We start from the raw sequence: 17,908 nt of genomic DNA, 5'->3' as shown, positions 1-17,908 counted from the left end.
CTTGAGTGCTATTCATTCACATAAATGTCTATACTTTAGTCATGTGGGCTATATTATTGCCGTAAAGATTCGAAGCAAAACACTCCACACAAATTCCCACTTTTATTGTTGGTCTTTAAAAGAACACGTTACTGTGATGTCACTGCCATCTGCAGGGCCATTTGATCAATTGAAAAAAAAGAATCTAAATAATGATAAGAATGAAAAGTAACTTGACCAACTTTAGAATATGCATATTTAATGGTAGAATACGATGAAATATAAACAATTTTCCAAGAAATATTTTTTTTAATTCCAAGAAATACTTTCCACTTACGTCAACCAAATACTTTCAATAAAATAAGTTCATATTACCAATATGTGCTTTTGCTGAATTGTGATCATTGCTTAAAACCCCTGTATTAAAACAGTTTTTATGCTGTAGGTGAAGCTTTATTCTCCCAACACCAGGTTGGGTGAATATTGCACAGAATTCTGCGATGGCAAAGAACAGCAAGTACTAAGACCTAAGCAAGGGTCGCAAAGTCTGAGCAACAATCCTATTTCCAATGCAATCTGTCAATAAAAATGATGGAAAATTGTTGATACAAAAGTAACTTGTACAAATGACCATTTTCTGTACAAAAGCTTCTAAAATGTAGTTGTGATGCATATAAATGCAGAATTTCTTAAAATCAGTGAAAAACATTTGTTAGGATGAGGACGTTATGTGCAGAGATTTGGGCTAGCTCACCAAAACAGCCATTTCATTTGTATAGCAGCTACATATCCAGTTCAACATCTTAAATGAATTGAATAAGTATAAACAGAATACATAAATACGACTGAAAATATAGCATATTGTTAGAGGAGGAGGGAGTGGGGCTTCCAAAACAGAACAAAAAAACATTTAAAAGATTACCATAGAAAAGAATAAAAATCCGCTGTGATTCCAATATAAACATGAAATGAGAAAGAAAGTTGTGAATTTTGCTCATTTCTTTGAAAACTGATTACATGTATTTTAAAAAACAAGAGATTATTTCCAGATGGGATAATCAGAATTAGGTCTAGCTGAAGTGAGGTATTAGCTCCACGTTCCTCTTGTCCAACAGTGTTTGATTCTTCCACAGTTCTACTGAAAGAACTTGAGGCCCGCAACAAGGAAGAACTTCTCCAGGAAGATCTCAGAATCCAGCACGGCGATGTGGGCGGCCCGGCCAATCAGGGAGTTGGCCGTGTTGGGTAGAGCGTGGATGACATCGAATCGCACTAGATTACAGTCTTTGTTCTGAAGCACCGGCAGCAGCAGGTTCTCAATCATCTCGGCATACACGGGACCTGGTGTGGACAAGAGAAGGGCTGAGCAGGGCACCGTTTGGTCCTTCATATGACCTCTAGTTCATTTGAGCCCTCAATGAGCGGAATTGTGTGATGGCGTATGGTCGAGTGTGGAGACGTGACTATTAAATCCAAACCCACCTGTTTGTTTGTCCTTTACCGCGGTTTTGCACATTTCTATTCGAGCGGAATGGTAGGGGACATAACGATCCTGCAGTGACCCCACCAGTACCACGTTCCTGAAAAACTGCAGACCTTCAAAAGCACGGGGAAGACAGAAAATTCATTTTTATCATCTCCTATTCCACATATACAATCTGAAATGTTGGGGGGGGGGGGGCGGTTAAGCTAAAAGCTTACCGGATTTCTTGCTGAGTTTGTAGAGGAAAGTTTGGCGAGGATCAGAGTTATCACGGCAAGTCAGCTGAAGGAGTGACCCAGACTTTTTCCACTTTTGCATGAACCAAAGGCCTAGGAACAAACAAACAGTCATTTCACAGGCTCCACCGCAATGACAGAGCGTAAATAGATAGATAAATACATAGAGATAAATAAATAAAGAATGTCCGTGGCAACTAGAGGTTAGTGAAGCATCTGAAAATGCTGTCTTTCACCAGAAGCTAAATGTTTTGAAACGCACCTGTGTTGACCAGAGCAGAGCTGTTGTACAGTGTGCCCAGGTGAGGTCCAGAAAGGGAGAGGAAGGTGTGCAGTCTGCTCAGGTAACACTTAAACCTGGGCCTAGTCAGCACTGAGCGAACGATGAGGTTCCCCAAAGAATGACCCACAAAGCTGCAGAGACCACAACGACAGCAGACCACATTTATATGCACATCTTTCATACATTTACAGTGTCGCAAAACACATTCAACTAACAGACATTTCCAGATTATTTCTGGAGTGAAGAAGTTGGCTAAAAAAAAAAAAACATAATAAGTTAATATACATTTTTTTAACCTATTTAGGATTCTGGTTAAAGAACTGATTGCGATCTAATAAACCACTTAAATGTCCTCTTTTTTTAAATTTATTTTTTTAGATAATACACCACCTATTGCATTTGTGTACAGCAGATTTTACCTTATCTTTGACACTGTGAGGTTGTATATCTGAATATACTGGACTATTTCATCCAGCAGTCGGTCTGTCATTGACTCAAAATCAGCAAAAGTATCATTCTGTGGATGAAAAGAGAGTTTAATGAACAAACAAAAAGGGACAATCAAGGTGCTACAGCTCACCCATAAGGAGAACAGGGCCCTGGTCAGGCTTTTTGGTTCCCAGAAAAATAAAGTTTGGCAAAATCACCATAGCAACAATGTTGGCGATGCAGAGGCAATTTATAACTCAGTCACCTTCAGATACATGTATAAACGTGATACTTAACCACTTACAGTACATTTATCTTCATTTGTATCAATTAGATTCTCTTTGGTTATGTTTTATTCTGAAAGAGTTGAGATAATTATTTTCACTAGCAAGATGTCTTTGGATGAGGCATTCCATTAAACATACTGCCAGCAGGCACATTTAAAGAAATACAATCTGACTGAATGGTGTGATGAGGCACTTCAAACTTGCCTCAACATTCCCCCAACTTGTCTGCGGTATTTTGCTGTGTTTCTAACCATCGTGGAGTAAGATTTTGCCATGATTATTCCATTCATTTGATTTTCTAGAGCCCAAAATCACAAATTTGCCGTAGATGCCTTTACAGTCTGTACACATCCCGTATCCCCAAAACCCTCACATTGGCAAAAAAAAAAAAAAAAAAATCCCCAAAAAATGAAAAACCCTTTAAGTGGATCCTCCCCGGGATGGAGTGACTGCAACTGATGTCATGTGTACAGAAGGCGAGATACAATACAGGTGTTTCCCGTACAATTATATCAGGGGGAGTGCAGCCATAATGGTCGCAGACAGAGGGCACCAGCGGACAGAATCTCCAATCAACATTGTTTGAGTGCGGCTCAGCCTCTGAGGAACCGAGAGAGCCTGACTTCAATCCTTAGTTATTTTCAGGACATTTGATCGACTTAGTTAAACAACGTATGAGGAACAGGGCCCTGACGACAGTAGTTTCTGTCGGCTTATCCACTCACCTGGTTCCTCTCTGACATCAGGAAGTCTATGCGAGCACCAGGCAGTCCCAGCTCCAGGTAAGTCTTCACCAGTCTCAGGTCAGCACTGTTGCCTGCAGCCGCAAAGTGAATAGAAGACGAACGCAACAGGTTGTGTAAAAAATAAAGAAGAAGACTAAAGCCAGTGATTGAGATCAGACAGTCCGATTTCCTACCGTCCAGGCCGTGGACACAGACTATTAGATGGATGCCTTCCTCACAAGTTTCATCTTCCTCCAAGCTGAAGTAGGGCACCGTGGACGCCAGCTCAGATACTTCACTGTACAAGAAGCCCGGGAGCTTTAACTGTTTCATTTCCTCCTTTGCCTTAACGAACCTGCGTAATTACAGAAAAATACTTTTTAATACGTGCTCGGACGGGACCAACACCTAAATAAAGTTCTACATTAAGCGGGATATGAGAAAAAAAAAAAAAGAAAGTAGTGCGGTACGACTCACGCTTTCGTCTGTGGCGTGGAAGCACACTCATACCACGGCAGGTTAGAGGAACAGGAGGAGGCGGGACGGGGAGCTCTGCCCGAGCTGTGCCCCGCGCTGCCGGAGGCTCGGTTGGAGCAGATGGGAGCTTTGGACAGGTCCTTTGTCTCGTGGGGGTAACAGATACCGAGCTGCTCGAACAGAAGACCCGCCTCCGAAGCGGCCCCGCCGCGCTCCTCGCCGGCGACGCCGTTGACGAAGGCGAAGCCATCCCCTTCCTCGTAGAAGCCGTTCTCAATCATCTCGTGCTCGGGCTCGTCTTCGTCCTCCTCGGCCCGGGGTCCCTCCTGGATTCCCAGGGTGATGGCGGACGTTTCCACGGGGCTTATCTCGGACACGTCAGCGCTAGAGCACGAGCCAAAGTAGTTCTCCACCATGCCGCGTTTCACCAGGTCGGTGCTGCTGGTGGCGGAGTTGCTGGAAGGGCAGGTGGTGTGGGGGTCACTACGGGACTCTTTGACAGTCCCACAACCCGCGGCTCCCTCTGGCCCAAGATCACAGACGCCTGTTAATTTGGAGTCTGTTTCCAAGCCAGAGGGAGGTTTTCTGGAGTCACCAGAGAACACCAGACTCTGCTCCTGCACCAAAACACTGAACTTCTTGCCTCGGTGTTCAGCTCCACTGGAGGAACTTTCCCCCTCGTCATCCGAGGGCAAGGAGTTGATGGAGGTGAGGGAAGACTGCACTCCGCTGACAGCACTGGTGTTTTCTCGGTGTAGAATCTCTGCCGCTCCTCCGGGCTTCGGCGCCGAGCCTTGCGGAACTGGCCGTCGAGCGGCACTCGGGGGGGGCCTCTCTGGCTGGAGGGGGGCGGTGGCGGTTTCGGCAAAGTCTAGCCTTGCGAAGCTCTGAAGTCCTGGAATCAGCTGAGTGGCAAAAGAGCTGGGCTCACTTTCGATGCCAGAGTCGGAGAGTCGAGACGAGGCACTGGGGGCTCCTCCATCTGGCAGCCTGATGACATCACTCTTCGCCTGCGCAGGGACCAGACCGGCCTGGCTACGCAGCGCTGCTTCTGCAGCGGGCCTTTCAAAAATGTCCATTACAGACTGCTTTGATTCACAGACGCCGGTCTGGGTGATCCCGGAAACACTGCTGCTTACAGTCGCATCAGTCTCATGAGGGAGCAGAACGGTGACTTTGTCCCCCTGGTAGGGGTCCTTTTGACTTGGTTTCACCGCGATCTGCTTCTGCCCAGCAGGCCACTGCGGCAGCTTTTGGCCAGCGTGGTTGACTTGGTTGTCTTTGCGAAGCAGCGGGTTGCATGTAGCTATAACCCCAGTACCGGCCTGAGGATTATTCTGTGTGTCAGTGTTTGTAGGTTTTTTAAAGGAACCTCTTGGACAAGCAGCAGACTGGACATTGTCATCTGCAACAGACTCCACAGCACCTGAGTCGAAAACCGAATTTGCATAAGTCCGTAAATAAGTAGTCGAGTCACTCTGTAATGCACCTCGATCCTCTTCTGGGTTTAAGGGAGCTTCCCCTTCCATGTGCTTTGCGTCAGCATTAGGAGCTTTGAGGTTCTTATAGCCCACCAACACCACAGAGTCCTTGGCGGCCGGGCTAATCTGCTTCTTGGAGTTCTCTGCCTTTGCGTTTTTCTTCAGTTTAACCGACTTGCCTTTGGACTTGGGTGGTGCGTCATAGCTGTCTGGCCAGGTGTTTTCCAGAGTGGCAAACTGAGCCTCGGGTACGGGGCTGGCTGCTGCACTGCACTCCTTGGAGCTGGGCTTGTCCGTTTTGCTGGACGCTCCGCCGGTCCTTGCGTTGTGCACGCCCAGCCAGGGCCCATCGCGATCTTCAGATTCAAACAATATCAAAACACAAAAAAGAGGCAAGAGACAAAAAACATGTTTTACAACAAATAGTCAACGCCTACTGATTCTACATGTAGTTGAGCGGTAAGACTGTATTACTGACCTTCAGTGATGGAATCAAGGTATCTATCCTCAAAAATGATTGGCAGGGAGCTGACATCACCATCTAGGTCTGCACATTCCACTGGAAGGGCAGGCAAAGACAAGAAATAGCTGGAGCTTTTGATAGCATTAGTCATCTGCTGGTGACTGTAAGCACTGTTGGAGGAGGGGAGGGAGGATGGAGAAAAGTGAGAAAAAAAAACGAAAAAAAAAAAAAACATACCTGCATTATTGAGCCTGTGACAGCAACAACTGGTCTGAAATACTGTCATCAAACACTATATTATTATATAGGGTGGACAGACTTACTGTAGTTCTTGATACGCTAGTGCAGATTGTCTTGGATGTTCAAGACAAAAGAAAGCCTCAGAAAACCGCCTCACCTGTAACAAAACCATATTACAGAGTATACGTTTGAGATTTAGCCTCTGGAGTATAGTTTAGGATCAAAAGAGGATTCCGGTAATTCAAAAAGGTAATTTGTCACATATTTCGAGTTCTTGTAGCAGATTTAAGAGGTTGGGACTCACCCTCAGTGTATGGTGCTCCATGGCTAGTAGGGCAGCAACATGCTCCTGCAGGGAAACTACCTCTAGGAATTGTCCCCAGAGAGCCATGAGCAGAGAGCAGAGCTGGGCCAGGTTCATATTAACCAGCTCTGCCAGCTCGTCAGGGGACTCTGCTTTCTGCTAAAAGGAAGAGGACACAAGTCACCCACAGGGCTCAAATGAGCATTACTCCCTAAAAAAAAAAACAGGTCTGAACACAAACAAAAATCATCCCTCGATTTCATGACCCACTGGAGAAGTGTTTTGGGCTGTGGGTCTGCGTCAGCAGAGACTTTGCACATATTGTCCTGTATTTTCGTTCCTTTTGGATTTGCACTGCTGACAGACAACTGAATAGTTTACAATCCTAAAAACCTGCTTTTGATATTCAATTAAAGCTGAATATGAGGTCTTGAAAATAAATAGACCGTATCTATTTCAAGTCCTGTGTCTGTCATAGCTACTGTTATCTAATATGAAAAACTGTATTTGGAAAGAAGGTGCTGCACACTGCAACAAACAAGTGGACCTTAACCTGCATAAAGTACCTCCTCATCTGCAGAAATTCTACAGCTCTATAGCACATTCTCTCATACTCAGAACCGCAAGTAGGCTAACCTACCAGTATCCAACTACAAAAGAGTGGTAATCTCACCTACACAATTATGAAACATTGCAAAGACTGGTTTTAAAAAGAGTATTTTACCATCTGAAAGATTGCCTGTCTGCCTGCAAATGAACACAGCAGCGGCACAACGGATTCAGTGACTGCGAACACGTCTCGGGGCACCTTTCTACTCCAAAAAGGGTTCTCAACAATGCAAATGTGAACCTTATTCCCCTGGGGCGGCTGTTATTTGCAGCCACAAACCCAGTTTGCACGCATGCTCCCATTGTATCCACCTTAAGGTCACTTTTCTTCTTCAACTTTTATATGGCCCTTTGCCATATTTCTTGTGACCTCCTCCTGACCTAATGAGTAAACACCAGGCGTGTTACTTTCCTATGAAAAGATCAAAAAGGTCTTACCTTGACATGTTCACATAACTCCGCTAGACGGGCATCCAAGTCGAGTTGTTCTGAGAATGCAGAGCAACAGCACTACTGAGAATGACTTTCATAACTCATCTATTGGATTATGCACAATGGTTTTAAAAGGCCTGTGACACAGGCAGAATAAGGATGTGGTGTTAGACAGCACTCAGAAGTCAATACAAATTCTAGAGAACCACTGTGTTAGGACTCTTTGACCAATGCCTGGATATAAAGAAAGATGGAGTAAACTGTATATTTTACACACACACACACACACACAACAGCAATTTCAGCATAATGTCTCTGAAGAATAGGACATACAGAGGATATAGTGTTTTCTACAAAGAGGAAACTAGAGTGAAAAAGAATAAAAGAGGAAGGAAGGCGGATTTCAGGTACTGGAAGGCTCGGGACATACCTATGTAGACGTGCCTTTGACTTCGGGGATAGGGTCTCCTGAGAACTCGCTCATATAGGACTTGCATGCTGGACTTGGCTAGTAAGATTGCACATAAAGGCATATTTAACCTTGTTTGGTCTTTGGGGATAGGTTAATATTTGTCCAGTTGTGTGGGTTAGGTTTAATGAGCCAGTTACAACAATGACTTGTGTTCAGAAGCTGTTATTCTGGGGCTTCAGTCTAGGGGTTAATAGACTTATCGAACGAGTGCAACAAACATTTGGTACAATGAGCTAAGATGAACCACAGTTAGCTTGCTGAATTCACTTAGCGGGTCGTGTGCTCTATAGGGACTAATATGTCAGTATGAAAGGGTCAGGTGAAATGATATGAGAATTTAACAAACTTGGAATATACAACAAACACAGGCGCTGAAAAAAACAAAAAAACAATGAAAATCCAACCATTCAGAAGCCATTGATTGTACTGTATGACCCTGAGAATACTTGTGTCTCCCCAGTGCTTGAGTTCAAATAAAATGACTGTGTAATATACGATTTAGGATTTGGTACAACCCGTTGTTCTCCCCACACTGGGACATGTGTTGCAGTGAAGCTATAATGCTGTATACCTAGTTCCATACGATGGGAGGAGGGCAGGTCCTTGGTAATGGAGGTGAAGTAGTCAAAGAGGCCCTGGTAGGCCAGTAGGAGATTGGAGCAGAGGTTATGGTGCAGACTGAAGGCATGCTGCAGACAGTGGTCAGACACCAGAAATGCCCTGCCCTGGGGGATCATAAGGGACACAGACGAGACGCTGTAGGTGATTTCATTCTGTAAACAATATCAAAATCACTGACGTTTTGAACATCCTCAGCAGCTGTAAACAACATTTCAGCTGAGAGCCTGCAGCAGGGCTGGAGTAAAACTCTCAGCAACCCAATATTAAACGTTTTATTTTTTTTAAATAATGCATTAAATCTACAAAGTTAAACACAATCTTAAAAAAAAAAAAAAACACAAAATCAGGTAAATCAATGAATGTTTGAAAACATGGTTCTTCAATAGTGTTCTGTAGTGGGTGCTTGCAGACATTTTCTGTTTCTGCGGAGATATCAGCGCTTTATTGCTCTTTGGGCACAGATACCTCTGGTGAAATGAATAGTGTTTGTTGTCCCATGCTGACTGCGAGCGTTGCATAGAGGAACGCTCAGGTCTATGGCTCTGCTCAGTCTGAATGACTCCTGCTACGCTCACACACTACCGCACTGGGGGGTGGGGGCGGGGGGGCAGCTTTAGCTCACCACCACGCTGTTGGGAGAGGCCAATTACTCCTGGCCAAATGTGACAATGGCCTGATGGATGCCCCATCTGTCCTGACGAGTCCCTGTGTGCTTCCAATGCAATGAATGGAACAGTCGTTCTGCCCGAGCTGAAGAACTGTCCAATCAGAGTAGTGATCAAAGCGTGTAGAACTGGTAGGTCCCCCCCCCTTGCCCAGACACAATGGATGTTTTTATTCTTTCAGCTTTATTTCTCCCTCATAAATAGAAAGTATTATTAGGTCTATGACCGCTTACTTTTTCTCATGTGCTTTATTTAGCCCTTTGTAATACAGAATACTTGTAAAGCGATACAACAGTGGCATCATTTAGATTTTCACGACTCAACAAGAGACATCTACAAATGAAACGTGACCGTCTCGAAAATACACTGTACTCGCCGTAAAGAGGTTCACTTACATCTGATGATACTTGCTTGACATAACTGCCACCGAACACCACATTTTCCAGAGGCGGGATGATGGAGTCTTTGCTCTGCGGTGGAGCGTTGCGGTTGAGCCACGTGCTTTTCACTGGTCGAGGCAAACTAGGCAAACACACAGAGGGAACTCAAACGCTGCTAACCACCACAGATATCTATCTAACTTTTATATTTATAAAATAGTACTGTACAAACATGTCAAGTTAAATAAAAAAAGTTTGAATCTACTGCAAACAACAATGGCAGATAACATGATGGAGATGTACGAACAACAGAAGCTGCAGCACAACTCTGCTCAGTGAGTGTTTAACACGTCCATGTGTTAGGAAGCACTCTGACCTGATAAGAGGCTGATGTAGAGCCACTAGGGAGGCGTGGATGGCTACGGACACGACAGACAGGTGAAAGTAGTCAAACATGACATTGACGTGTTGGTGGATGCCTCGCTGAAGGCTAAAGTGCAAACGAAGTGTGCGGCCACTGATATTCTGCAGAGTGCTCGGATCATCTGGTCTGTGGAAATGAAATGGGGAACACAAGATACAGTGTCATTTCTCATGAGATGCAAACATCGAATTGACAGGCACTGAAATAAGAACATGTCGTTCAAATGTTGCAACACCTACGTGTAATCGCCATCTGTGAAATATAAATCCAAGAAGAGCTGGAAATCAATGTCATTGAGGGACTCTTCTACCTGAGAATATTGAAAAAAGAAGACAATTTAGAGCCAGTGTTGAAAGCATACGATGTGCTGACCCCATCAGCAGGATCTATGCAACACCGCTCGAGGTGCGACTTTTTTTATTTCATGGTATCAGCACTAATAAGCTGGATACATTTTGAAGCCTTTGGAAAACGTTATGGTTTCCCTGAGGACAGAGCAGATGTCCAAAACACTCCCATGTGCTCGGTTAGAACAGCTGAACCTCAGCACAAAAACAAGGCTCTCCAAGCAAGTCAACTCACATAACAGAAGCAATTTGGCATCAGATATTCATTCATCACAGCTTTTTTTGGGGGGGGGGGGTTTCTCAAAGTTGCTCACTTCCTGTTCAATCCGTTCCTCTGACATGTTGCGTGAACATCATGCTTCTTCTATTTGTCTGCCTTTGGTAGAATCCTTTTTTTTAAGTCAACATTATTGCACATAGTAATCAGATCCCTGGTCAGATTGTGCACCAATTTAACAAATGACAAATGCAGGAAAACGTACCTTCTTCTCATCCAGCAGCATCATCACTTTGAAGAGGAGGACATCATTGACCACAACCTCTTCACTCTTGTACAGAATTTGGAACGTTTTGCTGCAGATGACTTCATCTTGGACTGAAGCAGGAAACGCCAGATCAGAGCCTGGACAAAAAACATCAGAATATTTAAAAAAATTAAACAATTATAGCAGACCGTCTGTTTTAAATTATTTTCTGTATGAACTTTAAAAACACGTGCAAGGCAACGACCCATTAGTGTGTCATGTGTTGCTACACAGATGGAGAGAAATCTAGATGGATTTTGCTGATCGAAAAAAAAAGAAGCAAACCTACGGATCATAATATTCATACAACTGGTGCATGGAGATGAAAGCCTAGTGAAGTGCTGTGTCTACTCTATTCAACCAGGTGTTGTAATATAAATGAAATTTAAAACATTCAAGCACTGGAATTAAACACCTCTGATGATCCTGTTGATTTGAGAAACAAAGAATTGAGGGCTTTGTGCAAAATGAGCAGTGCCGGTCTCTTAAGCAAAGGGGTGCAGCATATTCTATAAAGCCTTAGAGAAATAATGAGAACAAGGATTGGCCTGTGAGATAAGCCAGTGCCCTACCAGCTCCCTGTTGACAAAACAACTAGGTAGACAAATCTGCAATAACAATTTTCGATGGAACAATGACAATATCAAAGAGTTGAAAGTGATGTGTGCAAGTCCACCCAAAGCATAAGAAGGACTTAACTAGTGTGACCTGCCTTCACGGGGACACAAACAGCCATTCGACAAGAAAAGCAGAAGCGCAATACTTGATAAACACTGCAAGTTAAGCAGTATTACTACTTGTGCTACTACTTTGATGGTTTTAATTGGAGCATTGAAAGATGAGGGACCGGGCTTGTGTTGACTAACTGGATCCACAAAGGGTGCAAGGATCCTTTCCCAATAGGGAAAAGGTCCCTTTCCATCCTCAATTATGTATTTACCTCCCAGGTGAAGTAGACTGGGCTCGACTTTGTGTGGAAACCGGGGTGGCAACTTCAGACCGGCACGAATCTGGTAGAACCTGGAAATGAAGGACACACTGTGTATAAGCTTCGTCCACAACACCATTGAAGGCTCGGTGAAGGAGGGACAAACCACACCTGTCAGCCACAAGCACTTGCAAAATGACCCCACAACTTTTATGAATAATCAATGAGCACTTTCTGTTGTGGTCACTGTTGTGGCAAACCTGAGCTCTTAAAAGCAGAGACGAGCCAGCAGCATGGAGTTTTATCTCAGCAAGGCCAAGTGTCATTAGACGGCTGCTGTGAAAATTACTAAAGCTTTGGGGATAGAGGCCTTCTAAGAGATACGTTTTCAGGTTTCGATTAAACACAAATAGTTTTTACTATCCCTGCAGCAAAGCTGTGATTAAGATATATTAAAATTCAGCGGGAATTGAGGCAGATAGAGATGGCTTCTCTGACACAGATCCTGGTCCCCTTCTAGCACTAGCAGCAACCCAAAGCTTGTTCAAATCCCTCTAAAGCATGCAATCGTAGTGGCTTTATTGAATAAGCAAGGTAGACCCGTCTGTGATATATACATATTTGGTAAAGCGTGAATGAATCACAACCAGTTTCAAAAATATGACCAAAAACACACCCTCTTTGGAACAGGTCCACATTGTAGAACTTGTGGAGCTCCACAGAGAACTCCACCGTGGCCTGGACTTCAGTCATCTTGGTCTCTACAGGCAGGGGTGCCTTACATCATCTGGGGTACATCTGTAGGCCTACAGGTTAGAGAACTCAGAAGAGTCATTTAAGCTCCAGGATTCATACTGCTGTAAATACAAGAGAGCACAGAAATGATCCACCAAGTTACACAAAGTGCTATTATCAAGCCCTGTCAACTTCTGTAAGATACTACAAGACAACAGAGGAGTAGTTACACATTCATCTGATCCAGTTAAAGAATATGCAAGATTTAGATTATCTTTCACTGGGATTTATTACAAGAGTAAGTGAGAGAGTGGGGTCTACATCAAGCATAGCAGGCATCCTGTCCACTGTACCTAATTGGTTAACAGCCCTGATCATTTTAGCGTTAGCATAGCAGGGGAAGTATTATAGATAACATTGCAAACATAGGCCTGAAACACAATGTTACCAATTGGTAGTGTTAGAAAAAAAAACAGACATTCTTGTAAGTAGATGCAAAAATGTTAAGCTATTATTAAGATCTTTTTCAGACCTAATTACAGAAAAGGTCATGTCGTGGTTTTTGGCTGTAGTATGGGGGAAATAAAACTGGCAAAAAATAATCATACAGATGGCCGCTAAATTAGTCATGCATTGAAATGAATAAATCATCCAGGGAGGGACAACAAGTCATTGTATTCATGCAAGGGAAAAACAATATGAGACACAAACAGCCCCCCGGGAATTTGACCTGGTTGAGGCAGATCCCTAATGAAGGGAAAATAGTAAGTAAGTAAGTAAGTTATCTTTTAAAAGCTGTCAGAATTTAAGGGGGCCCGACACAAAGAACAAAGTATGGTGTCTTTGTTTAAATGAATAAACCGTCTGTCCCTGACTCATTTACGATTTAACCTAAGTTTCATTTCCACTTTATCATGTTTCACAGAAATTGGCAATTCATGTTTTTGGCAGACAGATTGAGCCAAAGGTCAAATGAATCAAGGCACCGAGAATCAATCTACAGCAAACCTAAGGATGAATTCAAACTGCGAGGTGGAAGACAATGACGTGGAGGCAAGGGGGGAGCCATTTGTTACAGCTGTACAAACACAGATCTATAAATATTTACATGAACAGCTCAGCTGTGAGGACACTCAAGTAAATGTACATTTATGGTTGTTACTGCAGGTGTGTACAACTGGTCCATCGAGTTAAGTCTCGGACCTTGGTGTGGACGTGTGACACTACGCGTATGTGAAGGAGGCCAATGTGGATGATACGAGAGGGTGAAGAAAGGTGTTAACTGCGTAGATGGCTGAAACGTTAGTGCCAACTCAGCGGCCAAATGCGGATTAAACGTTTGTTAATAAACAATTAATACAATATTCATTTTGGGAAAAACTAATCGGAAAACATCACGCCACATTCCCGGATTCCAACGTCAGCCTGACGTTAAGTTACTGATGCGTGTGTCCAAAACTTAAGTTAACGTTACGTCGGAGGAAAGAACAGTCAAACTTCTAACGCTAATCTTATTAAAATGTATACACATACATGTGTATAAATATATATATAAGAAGGCCTTCACGTACAATAAATGTTTTACTATAAACACGGTCGCCTTGGGGTCACAAGCTAGAACCCCATTTCTGCATCCATTCATGCCTTAATGTTAGCGGTTAGCTACAGAGAGATTCAGGTGCTATCACAGGAGTGGGTTAAGTGAGGTGGTTCACGTCCCTGTCAAGTGGGCACAATCTCGGCAAGGGTTTTACGGGTTACAGGTGGGAAGCTAAGGGCCCCACAAAACACATACCGTCACATGCTTGAACAGACCCCCGTGAAATAAAAAAAACTGCCCTGCGTCGCCAACTCAACAGTAACAGCTAGCGTAGCATTAGCCACACACACACACACACACACAGAACAGTTATGCCCGGGTCGAACATTAGCAGAAGCAAGCTAACGCTACTCACCATTGCGTCGGCAGGCTATCGTTGGCTAGCGGGCAAGCGCTAGCTCCAATTCCGCTCCTCTCGCCGTCCTTTCGCAGGAAACCGCGGCCAGAACACCCTAATGTGCTGACTACACACTTCCTAGTTTGGCAAGTGTTAAGAGGAGAAACGCCCTTAAAATGACACACTGATCAGAGTGGCCACGGATCTCCCTGTGCAGTGTGTGTGTGTGTGTGTCTGTGTGTGTGTGTGTGTGCGTTGGATAGCCATCAAGCTAACTGGGCTCACCCCGAAGAGCTGACAGCAGCACCCACGAGCGCAGCTCCACCAGCCCGCTTACGAACACCCAACTGCGCGTTACTGCACATTCCAGAGTTGACGCACATGCAAAATGAATGCACATAAATATAAATGGTATAATTATGTACACCTCAACACTTATGTTGAGGTGTTGGGTACATGATTGTGTCATTAATAGTCGTACCAGTAGTATATATGTTGTCATTATCTGTAAACAAGCCGTTAAAAATGTTAATATTTCAACTTTATTTTGTCCATACATTTGTGTTGTTAGGCCCACTGGCTGTCTGTGTGTTTGGCTTTGTGTTTTATTCTCTGTGTATAGACGCTTTGAGTTGGCTTAAACAAATTACAAAGAATTGAATGTCCGTGTGGCTATTTTTCTATTTTTCATGACATTTTACATTAAAACAAATGAGTGAAAAACTCTGGGGTTCTTGGTAACACTTGGCCAGGAGAATACATCGTATTTGTCTAACAAAGCAAACACAGTTCGTTTTAAAGCTTCTCTTGATTTTCAGTTTAGACTGCACTAAAAGAAATGCCGTCTAAACACTGAAACCATGGAGATCACAGGGGTATGTAGTTCCCAAAAGTGCAGGAAAAATTAAGCCAATGCAGTTTCCACACCTAATATACTTTATGTTATGGTATACACGATGGTAATAATAGAACAACAAATGGGATACAATCACCTTTTTCTTGGAAAAAAAAACATGAACAATAAATCCTAGGTGGGAGCAAAATAACTCGAGTGGAATGCAAAGTTGACGCTGTGGAGTATGTTGACTCACTCCCTCAAATATATGACAGTGGAGCCTATAAGAGACACCTCATTGTGAGTTGAAGGTTTTCACTCCTGCTGAGGGAGAAACTAAACGCCTTGTTCTCTCGGGAAAGTCGATCTATAGAATCAGCCAGCTGCAGGTGTTTCCAGATCAAGCTACGAAATGGGTCCAGTCAAAAGGTAAACTATTTATGTTTCAGTGACCATGGGAGTGTTGTGACTCATATACAATTGGTGCCAAATGTGTGGCAGTCTATCATTTCAATACGTACAACATGTATCATGCAAAAAAACTCTTCTTAACTCAATTTCTTTTCTGATTATGTTCCAGAAATTTCTTTCTGTACTCACTGTGCTGCTGCTATTGGATCCGACACTATATTTGCACAGGACTTTATTCTCAAAGTAAGTAGTCTTCTTCGCTGCAAGGTGCAATTGGTGAGATAACAGTGAGGAAGGTAAACATAATCATGTAATAATTTCACATGAAAAAGACTCAACGACTGCATTGCTTCAAAGACGAATGAGGTTCACTTGAATGCTGATTAACAGTATCTATCAATCCATTACATTCTGAATATTTAATTATACCTTTGCTGCTGTTTCTCTTTGTTGAAACACTTTCTTTGTGTTCTGCACGTTCCTCTTGACATTGAATAATTGTTTATTTTTTTACCCGACAAACTGTGTTTAACTGCATTCATTTTATGGCTACATAGTTTTTGTTGCAGTAAGTCACCTTATCTTTCACACACTGTGCATTATATAGTAATACCCAGAATATTACAGTGTTAACTGCAGAGACGTCACTAGTGTCAGATCATGAATACAATGCTGGCAGCCTGCTTGGGAAATGTCTAAAGGAACCAAAAGTTGTATGTGAAACATTTATTCAAACTTAATAAGATATTTAACTTATTGTCCAGATTATTTATAACAGGCAAATCTTGAACTTAAGTGTTAAAAAGGAAACGACAAACAGTCAGAGATTACTAAGATGAGCCTAATATTTATTCATGCAAGCAGCGCAGCTTTTCAAACACTGAGCTTTTATTCCCCCCACACACACACTCACACCCACACGCACAGACGCACACACACACACACACACGCACGCACACACACACACACACACACACACTGACTACTGACCAGATGCTTTGTTTCCATGTTGCAGCAGTGCGTTTTTCATCCCAAGTTGGCCTTCATGTTGAACAGCAGTCCATGTGCCCTGAGATCAGCATTGGGGAGGATCACCTCTCAGGTGGATTCACAAAAACTATAAGAACAGTTTTTTTATTTGCCCTCCCTGCACAACAGTTATACAACTATATATTTAGTATATACTGATACAACTATGTATGGCTTATTATGCAAAAATCATAATAGTTATTTTACCATAGCTTGGAAAAAGTAAAAAGATATGTTTTACATATACGTGATATTTGTGATACAATAAGAACAAGGTCATCTCCAAGATGATGTTAACATTTATCCACTCTCTCTGTCCCTGCACTTTTAGGGTTTTACATTATCTCCCAGTTCAACATTGCTGAGCTGGCCAGAAGGGGCACTGTTAAAAAGGTTAAAGGATCAACTCCAAAGCAGATTGCTTATCGAATTGGCCCAGCATTCAACTTCAGGATTAACACAAGGTAAACTTCAGAGTCTATGGGTGAATACTGACCTCTAGCTGTTGAGCTGGTATAACGTCATTTACCCTGTCCATGGTCCTGGACATAAAACACCTGGTTTACCTGTACCAATGTAATCCTTCTGACAAAATAACTTACCACATACCACATACCACATTAAAGCTGCGAGTTTAATAGTTCATCCTTCATTGTTGCATTTCAGATCAGCTTATCCTCTCGGGCTGCCGGAAGAGTTTGCATTTGTGGCCCTGCTGCGCATGAGTGGCAGCGCTATCAACAAAAACTGGAATATCTGGCAAATGCAGTTTGAAAATGAGAGGGAGCAGCTGGCCGTCGGACTCAACGGGGAGTCTCAGTCTCTGGAGTTTACCTTCACAGCACGGGACACCGGGACACACACTGTTGCTTTCGGCCCTCTGACTTTTCTTTTCAATGACAAGTGGCACCAAGTCCTGCTCCAAATCAGCAGGCACTCTGTAAACCTTTTCGTGGACTGCATCATGGTCGGCTCCCGGAATATACCACCACGACTAAAAGTCAGCTTGGAAGGCTTCACGTTGATCGGAAAACTCAAAGACAATCCAGTGGTGGCAATTCCAGTACGTCCACCAGAGCACCACTGCACTGCCTATGCAACTGAAACCATTTGAATAGTAGTTGAAGTCTGCTTTGTCTCCATTTAGACTTTACTAGTCTAAAGTCATACAT

General features: G+C 43.2%; 1 protein-coding gene across 6 annotated transcripts; it reads right to left on the bottom strand.

Annotated features, from left to right (window-relative positions):
- Window positions 1-92: 92 nt before the first annotated feature.
- On the bottom strand, window positions 93-14,807 carry fam135a (family with sequence similarity 135 member A). Of its 6 annotated transcripts, none has more exons than XM_062566541.1 (21): window positions 14,480-14,807; window positions 12,466-12,646; window positions 11,802-11,881; window positions 10,820-10,959; window positions 10,230-10,300; window positions 9,943-10,116; window positions 9,582-9,708; window positions 8,472-8,625; window positions 7,859-7,936; window positions 7,435-7,484; window positions 6,388-6,546; window positions 6,167-6,240; window positions 5,859-6,013; window positions 3,900-5,736; window positions 3,617-3,777; window positions 3,423-3,514; window positions 2,401-2,498; window positions 1,961-2,112; window positions 1,681-1,791; window positions 1,462-1,575; window positions 93-1,320 (listed from the first exon to the last, which is right to left on the bottom strand). In XM_062566541.1, the coding sequence occupies exons 2-21, from the start codon at window positions 12,540-12,542 to the stop codon at window positions 1,115-1,117; spliced, it is 4,110 nt and encodes a 1,369-aa protein (XP_062422525.1). In that variant the 5' UTR covers window positions 12,543-12,646; window positions 14,480-14,807; the 3' UTR covers window positions 93-1,114. The 6 variants fall into 6 exon arrangements, with proteins under 6 accessions (XP_062422525.1, XP_062422524.1, XP_062422526.1 ...); XM_062566540.1 differs by having other exon boundaries at window positions 12,466-12,595; XM_062566542.1 differs by having other exon boundaries at window positions 6,388-6,543; window positions 12,466-12,595.
- Between the last annotated feature and the right edge of the window lie 3,101 nt (window positions 14,808-17,908).

The sequence above is a fragment of the Pungitius pungitius genome, chromosome 13, assembly GCF_949316345.1.
Source record: "Pungitius pungitius chromosome 13, fPunPun2.1, whole genome shotgun sequence".
Lineage (NCBI taxonomy): Eukaryota > Metazoa > Chordata > Actinopteri > Perciformes > Gasterosteidae > Pungitius > Pungitius pungitius.
Note: the sequence above shows the minus strand (reverse complement) of the source record. Positions and strands in the feature narration are given on the sequence as shown.

What these genes read in the sequence shown, in the direction of transcription:
- fam135a (XM_062566541.1), bottom strand. Translation starts at nt 12,542, where the DNA reads ATGACTGAAGTCCAGGCCACGGTGGAGTTCTCTGTGGAGCTCCACAAG. An exon ending in CTAGCGTATCAAGAACTACA is followed by an intron (nt 6,014 to 6,166) that starts GTAAGTCTGTCC and finishes CTCCTCCAACAG; the next exon opens with TGCTTACAGTCACCAGCAGA. An exon ending in CCTTGATTCCATCACTGAAG is followed by an intron (nt 5,737 to 5,858) that starts GTCAGTAATACA and finishes TTGAATCTGAAG; the next exon opens with ATCGCGATGGGCCCTGGCTG.